Source organism: Cyprinus carpio, chromosome A8 (genome assembly GCF_018340385.1).
Source record: "Cyprinus carpio isolate SPL01 chromosome A8, ASM1834038v1, whole genome shotgun sequence".
NCBI classification, from domain to species: Eukaryota; Metazoa; Chordata; class Actinopteri; order Cypriniformes; family Cyprinidae; genus Cyprinus; species Cyprinus carpio.
In genome coordinates, this window is record NC_056579.1 from 22,387,904 (window position 1) to 22,400,861 (window position 12,958).

At 37.9% G+C, this 12,958-nt stretch overlaps 1 protein-coding gene across 2 annotated transcripts in view; it reads right to left on the reverse strand.

Annotated features, from left to right (window-relative positions):
• Nucleotides 1–954: 954 nt before the first annotated feature.
• Nucleotides 955–12,958, reverse strand: part of LOC109105133 (BDNF/NT-3 growth factors receptor-like) — a 46,983-nt gene continuing 34,979 nt past the window's right edge. For both annotated transcript variants that reach the window (XM_042762813.1, XM_042762811.1), the window contains 5 exons: nt 10,326–10,456; nt 10,063–10,235; nt 9,505–9,745; nt 6,588–6,746; nt 955–4,148 (listed from right to left, as the gene is read on the reverse strand). In XM_042762813.1, coding sequence (XP_042618747.1) covers nt 3,963–4,148; nt 6,588–6,746; nt 9,505–9,745; nt 10,063–10,235; nt 10,326–10,456 — 890 coding nt within the window. In that variant the 3' untranslated portion in view covers nt 955–3,962. The remainder of the gene's footprint in view (nt 4,149–6,587; nt 6,747–9,504; nt 9,746–10,062; nt 10,236–10,325; nt 10,457–12,958) is intronic.

Sequence of the window (12,958 nt, forward strand, 5' to 3'; positions counted from 1 at the left end):
TATATATATATATATATATATCTATATATATTCTGTATAACTAAGCATTATTGAGTGCTATATATGATTATATGATTTTTACATTTTCAAAAAAAAAAATGTAGTACATTTTTTTTTTATTGCACGTCAGAGTATTATAGGCCAAAATATTAGTCTGATCGCTCCACAATAAGCCATACTATTTGAGGTCTCAGCCCTGTTTGTAATGGTGATTGACATGCTATAGTTCAATACTGTAATAATGACAACTCTACAAACATATGTATATAAAACTGCAAAAACTGGTTTAAAATGATGACATCAGAGGATCTTTGTTTGTTTAGAGCTGTGGTTATTTGCAGACTCACATGCACTCAGTCCTTCGAGAATTCTGCTGTACGCTTTGAAAAATCCAAGTGCTTGCACTGAGCGCCATGGATGTGTTTTTAAGAGCATTTAGCCCTCTGGCAATTAGTTAGGTCTTAATGTACAATGTCAAAACAAGCCATCGATCCGCCGATTGATCAGTCCTCCCGTTCTTTCCCCCTCTGCCTACATCAGTGAAATGGGAATTGGAACAAGTTCTTGTTTTATTCTGTCGAAGCTTCAGATCAACTATAGCAACACTAATGCTACATAAACATTATAGATTGTGCCGTTTCATCATAAATTGCTTTTAACTTACTCTGGTCTCCATCATATTACTGTATGAAGTAAATATTCAGGCTGGCAGCCAAGAAGACATAAAAAAACATGGCTGTCAATAAAGCATTTTAGTGCCTGTAGGTCAATACATTTGGCCCATGTTGTCAAAGCACTCTGTACGAACCTCTATTGACCAACCTATAAACATGAACATATATGCATAACTCACTGTCACAATGACACACACACACACACACACAGCATACCATGCAGTACACAACACACACACACACACACACACACACACACACACACACACTCATTATGAGGTAAGACATTACACTTTTATTAAATACAATGGCGGACAACTTGACTGGTCCATATACAGTATCTCATACAGATGAGGACATTTGATTGTACTTTTGTAGATGAACTTATAACTCTATAATTCCATAAATGAAATAATCACACTACTTGTGACACTCTGCAGAAATCTTCTTTCCAGGTGTCAACAGGCCTGTTAAAAAGTATTAAGAAAAAGGAGTAAGTATCCCAATTTTGTACTTAAAGTCAGCATGAAACAGCCTTTGAAAGCCATTTTACTTCTGTAAATTGATGATTAGTGATATCAACAGAAAAGGCAAGTTGTTTTAGAGTTACACAATGACTTTTGTCTGTGTAATAATGTGCACAATAAGAAACAGGAAAGTGTAAGAAAGTGAAGAGGGTCGGTTTTGCTTTCATGTTGACTTTAACACGTGTTTAATTGTGGTTAGCTTATAGACATTCTGAAACATCAGGAGAAGTTCTGAACATGTAGAAGAAGGTGTCTGATATGCAGTCACAGTTTTTTGTTCTGTCGCAGGACGCTTTGGAGATTTTTGCGTAAGGCAAGACTAATCTGAGCCACTGAAACTCATTCATATTTGTATCTCAAAAAACATTTTCCCTCTGTTTCATGATGAAAACATTGAAAAACAAAGGAATCGCATTGAGGGATTATTTTCATGACTATTAAGCACATTTTACCCCATTGCCATATATATCATAAAAAAAATAATAAATAAATAAATAAAAATCATAGCCATCACTGTAATGAGAAAAATTTATGACATTTCAAAGTGTAAAATACTGATACTCCATGATAGTTTGTTATACTGTCTTGAAATTATGTGAATTTAAATTAAAAACATTGTTCTACAGTAAAAATTACTGTATTACTGTAATGAGAATTGCAATTTAGAATAATGGAAATAAAAAAAACAGTAAAATGCAAATGTCAGTGAGAATTTGTGGAGAAAATGATCTTAATGGTAATGCAAAATGGTCAAAATCCAAAATTAGGCTTCTTTTGTGTAAATGTAACTTGAACGTTTAACCTAAAGATTTCTCTTTGTTCATCCAAAATATGTACTCTTTCTGTCTTTTTACATTAATACATTCCATTCCATGACATTTGAACCCAGAAACCACCTCTATATTCATTCTCAACCAAATATGAATAATAATAATAATAATATAAACAATTATTTACAGGCAAAGTCAAAAGCAAAAGTGCTTCACATTAAGTACAAAATAAATATTAAATTAAAAGTTACATATCTTAAAGATTACAATTCTTATTCCAAAAAATAAATACATTTTCACTCAAAAACTGAATTGATTGGAAGATTTTTGTTCACAAATTCATGCCATTGAGTCCAGTGTGCAAAGTCTCCCACAGGAGAGGGGATTGACGGTGCAATAATGAACTCAAACAAAAAGGATGCTGGGATAGGATCTCTATGGTGATAAATAGATATAATCATTTATGTACGATATAAGGAAGAAGAAATGTGGGTTTTAGTGAGGTGACTCATGTTTATCTCTGTTTAACATTATTTTCCTCCCCTCGTCTCATTCTCTCCATCCTGTCCCCTCCTGTCTCTCCTCTTTCCCCCACTGATAGCGTATATGAGTCTAGAGGGAGTTGCTGCTAATAGTAGACATTTGTCCTGTAATGAAATATATATTACACTATAGCAGTTGCACAACCCGAAGCTTGAGTACTACATTAGTGCTTCCACTCAGTAGTAAAACATGGCGATCGAGAATGAGAGAAAGCAAAGGTCATAATTTAGCCCGCATAACCGTCATAATCGGCCACTTTGCGTAATTAAGCTCCTGTAAGAAATGCAAGCTGACGGTACTGAGGCACAGCCTCATCTCAAATGACTCCATCTTGCCCTCCATAGCTCATGTAGTGTACAAACCTGAAGATATGGCGTTAATTTTGAACTGGGCATGGGGCAGAAAACAGACATGCTGGTTGTGACATCACAAAATGGTGAAGGCTTAGCTTATGAACATGAATAAGGTTAATAATGATCTTATAAATATGAAGCATTGATCCAGAAATCAGGGTTGTAGTAGAGCATGTGCTCAAGTCAAAAGTAAAATGTGACATTACTTATAGAAATGTCCAAAAATTATAGATCATAACTAATTCCATCATCAGATCGCTACTAACAAAATTAAAACCTTTGCTCGACAACTGGAGACACGTCCACTGCACTCATCAAAACCCTAAGCTATTTCATAAAGTGGTGGGACAAAATTGGTGGAAATGGAGGGACAAAACTGGCCCTGGCAAAAGTGGTGGGGACCTGTCTCACTATAAATAATGCCTCTGTTCTAGACACATTTTAGTGGCTTAGTTCTCCATTTCAGATGAGTTTGGCAGCAACAACATCCTGTCAGCGTCCAGAAGCTTTTAGTTAGAGTCGCTCAACTGTGAAACTACATTGGTAGCGTCCAGTTCCATAAACAGACATGTATACATATAGATATAGTCATAGTTTGTCACTGTTGCTCCATGCTCATTTCAGGTTCTGTGCTTTGTATCGGATTAAGGATGTCACAGGTGGGAGCCGACAGGACAAGTTGTTTATTTCTCCTCACATTTGTGTTTGTTCATTGTTTATGGAGCTGCTGTTTCCTCTTTGTTATTAAGAAGGACCCCCTTCCTCAAGTCCCGAATGCATTTTTCCCAAAATGGAATTTATAGGTGTGAACTTGCTCCAGTAGTTGAGGATGGCTGAAAATTTTATTCTTGGTAACTAAACTATAGTCACTTCAATGCGACTCTTTCCATTTAGTCCGTTTTTGTTCAGAAATACATCATTCGTAGTCATTGTATGTGGACAAGATCCCATTTTATATTGAGAAGAGGTGCAGTTGACGAGGAGGTGGACAAGGAAGGAGACGTTCAAGCTGTAGAAGAAAGAGATTTTGGGTGGGATAGAGGAGGGGGCAGTTTCAGGAATCCACTTGCAGTCCCACACGTGGCATGTGCTCTCTTATCCCAGGATGTCCAGATACACCGGTGATGCCTTGGCCAGGTTGAGGAGCAGGTTATGGATCTCTTTAATGTTGAGTCGGGTGTGCGGTTCTCTCAGCCAGCATCCCAGCATCAAGTCATACACCTCCTTCGGACAGGTCCGGGGTCGCTGCAGTACACGACCTTGGGTGATACACTCAATCACCTACAAAAGAGCAATGAGCGAAAGGTCAAGCAAAATAAATGTCCAGAAATGTGTGACGCAAACTGCTATAAAAGTAGAAAAAGGATTGTTTATTAAAGGGGACATTTGAGTGCAAAAATCACTTTTACATGGTGTTTGCGTATAAATGTGCCATAGCAGTATGTGGACACAACCATCCTACAATGATAAAAATCCATTCACTCCTTTTTTTAATTGCCCAAAAAACCTAAACAGTGTCAATTATAAAGCCGTTTTGAATTGCCCCGCCCACAACCACTGATGGACCTTATAAGCATATTTCCACCCTCAGCCAGTTGTATGCTGCCCACCATCTTCTCCGCTCAAGCAGTGAGGACGCAGTGAATTAGATTTGTTTTTGATGGTAAAGGCCCCGATATACTTAAAGTGAAATCGAAGAACATACTGATGTGACGTAATTTCGAACAAAATCTGGCAAAAACAAAGTTCGTTTTGAGTTGGAAACGGCTTGCTAAAGCAAACTTTCTAGAAAAGTTCATTCCGGCAGCAAAACAACTTCGTACTACCATTGGTCCATGACGATTACATCATAAGAGTTATGCGCTGAGGCTCCGCCTTTGTTCACACAGAACTCTTCTCTGTGTTCATTTCATCTGTCGAGTCCTTGGAGGTGAGATGTCCGCGGGTAAAAACATGAACGCAGTGGAGGGCCGGTTTTTCACAAATTAGGCTGCGCTTCTGATAAAATGAAACACATTGTTTTTCATGTTTAATACTGCTGATTACTTTTAAGCAATATATTGAAAAAAGTGCAATGTAAATAAACGTGATGTGGCTTCACGGGAGTGCTAATTTGCAAAGCTTGAGCAAAAATACCTATGTTGCCATGACCAGAGTTTTATTTAAAAAATTCTTGTTGTTTTCTCCATCTTTGTTGTGTCTATTTGCTACTGAGAGGAAAGCGTGCAGCACATATAATCGCATTAACGTTGCTTTCATCAGAGTGGGCAGCATCAGGATGCTTGATAATAGTATACCGCTGCTCACGTATTTCGAACTTCACTTTACCCCTAAACGTAGAACAAAAATTAACTTTGTTTTGAGTATATCGGGGCCTTAACCCACCACCAAATACACGCAAAAAATTAAAAAATGGAAGAGAGGGGTGGAGTGAGCAGTAGCTCGTAATCATTTAAAGATACATGCACTGAAACGGGTTGCTGTGAACAGCGCTGTTTTTGACAAAGTAAAAAGTCTGTTGTTTTAAATGACCGTTGAGGATTTTTACCAAAATATGTTAAAGACATTTCATGAAGACCTTAAAAAAATGATACCAGCTTGTGAAGAATGGGCATCCAGTTTCACCTTTAAGATAAACTGACAGGCAAGGTGTGACAATTTACATTTCCAACAGATTTTAAGTTTTTATAGTGTAGCTTTTTGTCAGAGGTGTCCATGCAGGGCCACTGTCTTGCAGAGTTTAGCTCCAACCATAATTAAACACACCTGAACCAGCTAATCAAGGTCATCAGATTCACTAGTTACTTCCAGGCAAGGGAGTTGGAGCTGGAAGGAACTCAAATCTGCAAGACGTTGGTCCTCCAAGATCAGGACTGAACACTCCTGCCTTATGTGTTTGAATAATTCAAAGAGAAATCTGAGATTTGAATGAATGCTAAATGGTTGCTTAGGTGTTCTAAATGGTTTCTAAGGTTCATCTGGTTGGTTATGGGTCTGGGTGAATCTGGGTGATTCCAAGGGCAAGGGTGTAGAGTCCCATAGAGTTTAGCTCCAACTTGCTCCAATACATCTGTCAGGAAGTGTCTAGTAATCCTGAAGACCTCCGTTAGCTGGTTCAGGTGTGTTTAATTGGAGGTGGAGCTAAACTCCAGGATAGTGGTCCTCTAGGAGTATGACTAGACACCTCTGTTCTGACTGCTAATGTGTTCTATGTGGCTGCTACATTCTCAGAAACATTTTCAAAAGACTTTTGTACATTTAAGGAACTAATATGTACACGTTATGTACTAATATGTGAATTTAAAGTACTAATATGCACCCTTTTGGTGTACCTTTTGAAAAAAGATACTGCCCAGTGAAAGCACACAGCTTTCTAACCCTGTTCCTGGGGGCACATTTATAGAATAATATTGTCATTTATATGAGCTAAATGACAACTCAAGACAACTAGCAGACCTTTCTGCAGACTTCAGTTTTAACCTGCTCCATCACACTTGCCTACTACTTTCAAGTGATCCTGGTGACCTTGATTAGCTGGTTCAGGTGTGTTTGATTAGTGTTAAAGCTGAACTCTGCAGGATGAATCAAATTTGGTAGTTGGATCAAATTGGTTGGCTCATGAATTAAAAAAAATAATAATTAAATGTGCTGGAGAGGCCTCCCAAAAAAGGCATTTTGTGGAGATGGCACTGGTGTGTAGATGTCTTAATGTGTCAATACCTCATTATTTGACAGTTGGTACCAGGGCTGTTTCCCATAGGTAAAGATCTCCCACAGCACTACTCCCAGACTCCAGACGTCACTCTCCGTGGTGAACTTCCTGTACATGATACTTTCTGGTGGCATCCAGCGGATTGGCAGCATGGTATGACCTCCAACCTACACATATAAAACATTGAACATTGAGTCATGCAACATATGGATGCTGATGTAAAATCATTAAAGTGGTAATGGCCAAACAATGTTATTTATTATGAAAAAGAATACTAAATATTGCATAATTGCGGTTTGACATTAAGATGTCCTGGTGTGCTCAAATCATCAAAACAGAGAAAACCATCAAAACTCTCTGCATCTGACAGGTGCTAATGGATAAGATCCATACAGACTTTTAGAGCAAGAGCAGGCAGTCGACAATTTGTTGTATTTGGAGCATTGTTCAGTCCAAAAAGCTCTCAGACAAATGCTGACAGTATTTCCAGTTCAGGACCTCAGATGGTGCCGTAAGTTGCGCCTCTCAGGATTTGGATGCTGTAAGCTTGGGGAGTTGTTCTGTTCTTGAGCTCAACCCCAAAACCAATCATTTCATTTATTAGCTTTCTCCATAATGCGCTGCCTCTGAAATATTAATTATGAGATTGTGGTCCAGTATGTGGATTAGTCTCAGATTAATTGGTTTAACATACTGGACTCATCAAATATTAAGGTCAAAAGCTTTTATGCTTTTCACTGGTCCCATAGTGGAGCTACAGATTGGAAGGGTCACTTAAAAAGTGGTCTACAACACAAGCGCTATTAGAAACCTTTTCCCCCTGCAATCGAACACACACAAACACACACACACACACACACACACACACATTCTCACATGCTCATCCACACAACAACATCCTGCTAAAAAGCTTAGACCAGTTTGCACCAGTTTAAATTTCTTTTAACTGGTTTAGGTGGACAGTTACTGGCAAAGCCCATTATTGTTGCATTATTGTATTAAGGTTGTAGCGTATCAGTTAGTAAAGCATGTGCATTATTAAGTATGTACAAAAAAAAAAAAACACACCTGTGTTGTAATTTTCAAGTAACCCTGAATTTGAATTTGAGATAGGAGAACAGAACTGAATGACAATGATAATATTACACTTTTACAAATCAACATGTAAGGCTGTTTGCACATTACTTTCATAATTTAGAAAAAATGTGGATATTCAGTTATGAAAAAGGTAGGACAACTACATCCATCAAGAACTGAGAATTGGTAAAACTTTAGTTTAGGGACCAATTCTCACCATTAACTAGTTGCTTATTAGCATGCATATAACTAGCATATTGGCAGTTTATTAATACTTATAAAGCACATATTAATACCTTATTCTGTATGATCATATTTTAGTTAACCCTAACCCATACATAAACTTAACAACTACCTTACTAACTATTAATAAGCAGCAAATTAGGAGTTTACTGAAGCAAAAGTTGTAGTTAATAGTAAGAAATGGTCCCCAAACTAAAGTGTGACTACAGAGTTATATGGAGACAAAGATGGATGACATACTGTAGTGTAGGTGGAAAAAACTTTATGAGGATCATCAACCATGTTTATGAAGCTTCTGAATATGGGTTATAATGCACTAATGTGGCTTCATAAGAAGTTATGTGGTTACACAACATGCTTTCACAACATAACTCCAACCATCAGCCTCTGCCTGACCAGCTGTTTCTATGGAAACTGATGTTCTATAGGCCTAATCAATGGTGTACACATTGCGCACACACACACACACACACACACACACACACACAAATCCACTGACCTGCATTTGAATCTTAATGGAGGCTCATATAATGGAGATGTGTCATGATATTCATCAGTATTCAGAGATAAATGAACTCAAATGAACTTGGCACAGTTGTCGGTGAAGAGAGTTATCTAATAGCACAACTCTGCATTTATAAACATCATTCAACTCATATTCAATCACTGGATAAATGATTCATGCTGAATACATGAATGGAACACAACAGAAGAACATCATGCTATTTAAAGAATAAATCAAGTTGTCAGTCTCTCTTCGAATGCATTATATTCTAAAGTGTAAGGTTTGGTTTCTTGATTTTCGTCTCTCTAGCCGTTATATTTCTGTATCTTTCAGTTTGTTTTTACCCTAACTTTTTATCCCTAACTTAGGCCCCTCTCCATCTCGGTAGGCCCTCATGCTGAATATGGGGGTGAATACTAATGAGAGATCTTTAATGACTTTTTCAGGTTCTGTCTGACAGCGCAAGCGCTCTATTCCTTTTCTTTGCTGTTGCCATAGCAACCCCTCTTTCCTGTTCCCATGCCACTTTCCTCCCTGACTCCTAATCTGGGAGAGACTTACTGACGGTAGTAAATCAGGACACACACACACACACACAGAGTGAAATTCTGCTGACATCATACAGGAAGAGAGCTAGTAGGGTCAAAGTGTTCTAATAGCTGGTATTCAGTGATCAGTAGACAGTGTATAGCAAAGAACATGAGAAGCATATTGATTTATACATATACTGGGAAAAGGACTTAAATACCGCCTTTAGGTGTCCTTGTGAAGTCAGCATTAATTTCCAAGTTATTAAATTGACAAATAAATCTAAATCTGTGGGCAGCGAAAGTCTTCCTAATTCTGATATAATATGGTCTATATATATATATACATATATATAGATAGATAGATAGATAGATAGATAGATTTTTATTTTTAATAAATATGTAATAATAATATAACTATAATATAATTATGTAAACAAATCAAATTTGAATTTATATTTATATATTTTTTAAATATAATTTTCTATGTAATTCTATAAAATTAAGTATAATTTAAGAATCCCAAAACATTTTGGGGTCAAAAACACAGTCAAAGTAGAAAGCAAATCTTACCCGATAGTAATCCGTACTGTAGACATCTCGAGACATCCCAAAGTCTCCAATCTTCACCAGGAGATTCTCCCCGACTAGGCAGTTTCGTGTGGCCAGGTCTCTGTGAACAAAGTGCTGGGAAGCCAGATACACCATGCCTGCGGCGATCTGCTGTGCAATATGCAGCATCTGAGACTGAGTGAGCTCTGCCTGCTGCTGCACCTGTCCCTCAGCCATCAGGACTGCATCAGGACCATGAGCCCTGCGGGTGGACAGACAAAGTAATGACCTCAACTAGACCACAATTCACAAACATTCATCTTAGAGTCAGAGACTGGCCATGGCAGATCATTTGGATTTCAGAGAGAATGTGTTTACCAATTACAAGTTCAAACTTGCTAGCAGGAATGACATTCCTATGCTCTGACTGACTGATTTGCTTTTTATTAGATTTTTAATACATGAAAAATGATGTGTAATTATTGGCTTACATGGACAAAGCAATTATAGATAAGATGTGACTAAGCACTATTGGATTCCAATACAAACACACATGCAGACATGTTCAGGCAGCTGTACCTAAGGAACTTGTTGAGGTCGCCGTGTTTCATGTACTCAAACACCATAATAAGTGGATCGCTCTCCACACACATGCCGTAGAATGTGACGATGTGTTCGTGCTGCAGATTGGTCAACAACTCGGCCTCACGGTGGAAGTCCTTCCTGGCGTTCTCGCTGGCCTCTTTCAAAGTCTACAAACACAAAATGTGTTCAAATACACTGACTACACTGACAACTTAACGTTCAGTATACCAACATCAACACTAAATTCAACAGCCAACCTTGACAGCCACTAAGATCTTCTCCTGATCTGTGGACAGGTTATAGCATTCGGCCAGAAACACTTTCCCAAACGCTCCTTCTCCAAGTTCCCTCTTCAGCACAATGTTGTACCTCTTAATGTGCTGAACAACTGTTAAAAGAACACAACACAATCACGCATTTATGTTACATTTGTGTTCTTATCAAAATGATTCACAAGAAAGAACATATGTTGTCATATATTGATCATTATCTGGTATTGTGTGCCATATACTGATACTGTACTTAGTCACGTCATTTGATGGATTTGACTTTAGATTTGGCAGAATTTGTCCCTCAATTCTCTAATGGTTTGATCTTACTGAGAAATTTGAGTGAGCATTTTTAACAGAGACCAGCTAGTATGAGCTGCTCAGGTAAACCTCACTCCCTGCCCCTAAAGAGGCACTCGAGGAACTGACAGTAGAAGCTGCGGTCTTTAGAGTCCTTATTAGCATGCCTGCCTCCCATGCTGATTGACAATGGCTTGAATTCCATTTGGAGTGGTGCGAGTAGGACTAGTAACATTAGTGCTGTGACCCAGAATGGTGCCGTGACCCGGGCTGGTGCCGTGACCCAGGTGGGAGTGAGTGTTACGGGGCCAGCTAGCAAGAGCTCCACAGGTAAACCTCACACCTATGTCCTCAAGAGGCATGAATTGCTCAGAGTAGTGTAAGTAGGACCAGTTGTCAAACAAAACAATTGACTACACTCTAAAAAACAATCCAAACAAGAGTTGAGACTGTTGGGTAGAGAATGTGTTTTCTCTCAAACCAAAATCACTTTAGGGGTGAGCCGTAAAAAAATGACTAAAATGCTTTAAACAGAGAGGGTTAAAAGGGATTTTTATAGTTTTTAATTCTTTTTTTTTTTTTTTTCATTGGCGGAAGAAAAAATGAATGAAACTTGGTCTATAAGTTATAACATTTTTCTTCAACAAAGTTTAATGTAATGTTTAAAAAGCAATTTCATGTATGAGCTGTATAACTGTTGATTTGTCATTCTTCTTTGCACGCTTTCTCATTCACATACACACGTACACATTGTTTTTACTTTTGCCTATATCTTGTTAATTTCTGGGTGTTCTTGCTTATTTATACATTTTCATTCCTATGTTGCTACTGTAATCATTCTTTGTGTGTTAAAGTGATTATAATTTCCAACCCAATTTAGGTTTGTTTTAGTCCAGCAGTATAATACATTTTAAACAAAAGATGAGTTAAAAATAGCAACGACAACAGCCTAGCGTGCTGGGTCAAACATTTAACCCAGCGCTGGGTTTGTCCCTTTTTGACTGATTGCTGGCTTGCCAAAATGACCCAAATTTGGTTTTTAACCCAGCATTTTTAGAGTGCACTTGGTTTGACAGATAAAATAAGAGCTTACACATCTGGAACAACATGGGAGTGGGTAAATAATGACAAAAATGTGGAATGAACTATTCCTTTAAGGTCATTTTGCACTGCCCTTGAACTTTGTAACCTTCAATCTCAAAATATTGTAATGGGATTGGAGCCAAACATGGTGGGTCTGGGTTGTGACTGTGGGGCTTGAAATTGTGGCTCACAGGCTGGAGACTCAAAACTTGAAGACTTGAAGCTAGAGACTCAATAGGGCATCTCAGTTCAGAGGACTCGCTGTTTCATAAAAACATGATTAATCCAAACTGGATATGACCTGCCCGGCAGAGTTCAGAAAAAAATAGCTGTTCGATCCACAGCTTAAAGGATGTTCTGTAATGTAAGTCTCAGAGAACAAAGGTTGAAAGACCTACAGTACGCGCCTCCTTATTCACAGAAGTCAACAAAGATCTGAAGATTGAGAACAAGTAACTCAAGAAACTCAATAAACCAGGACTTACTAAGCATAGCATACGGACATGGACACCAATTAAAAAATATATAGATAGATAAGTTAATAAATAAATAAGAAACATGACATGAATCCAAAAATTCAAGCATACTTGAAACAAACAAAACCAATGAGACTGAACCACAACATGTAATAAATATTAAAACATAGTAATAATAGGACTAGCCCCATTATGTCAACCCAATATTCTGCGGATGCTTGGGTACACTTGAGTTAGTAAGGTACTGGTATGTGTGAAAAGTGTAGGGAATACTTGTTGGGATACTTGGACTCGCATTCGGACTGCAATTATGAATAAACTCAGATCCAGACAGACTTGGACTTCACACTAACTCTGGAAATTATTCCTAGTAGATGAATCCACATTATGTGTACCATGAAAGATAAAAATAAAAAAATAAAAAAAAGTAACAACATAAAATTATGGTGAAAAGGCATTAATAAAAGTCTCTCACTCATACTTAATGGACCTACAGACTAACACTCCTGAAGCTAATCAACACTAAGGTCAAGTAATCACAGAAGCTGAGTCTTTTGTTTGGAATCTAGACAGTGTGAGGATGTCGAATTGGTGTTGCCAGCATTACAGCAATAAGAGATGCTATGCAACTGGACAGCTAAATACAGACACCCTGATAGATGTCAGTGCTTCAGTCAAGGTAAGTTGAGTGACCAGTTGTTAAGCCTGATGGTTAGGGATTAAATAGGCTGTTCTTGTGAGAACCCAATGCAAAATGATATT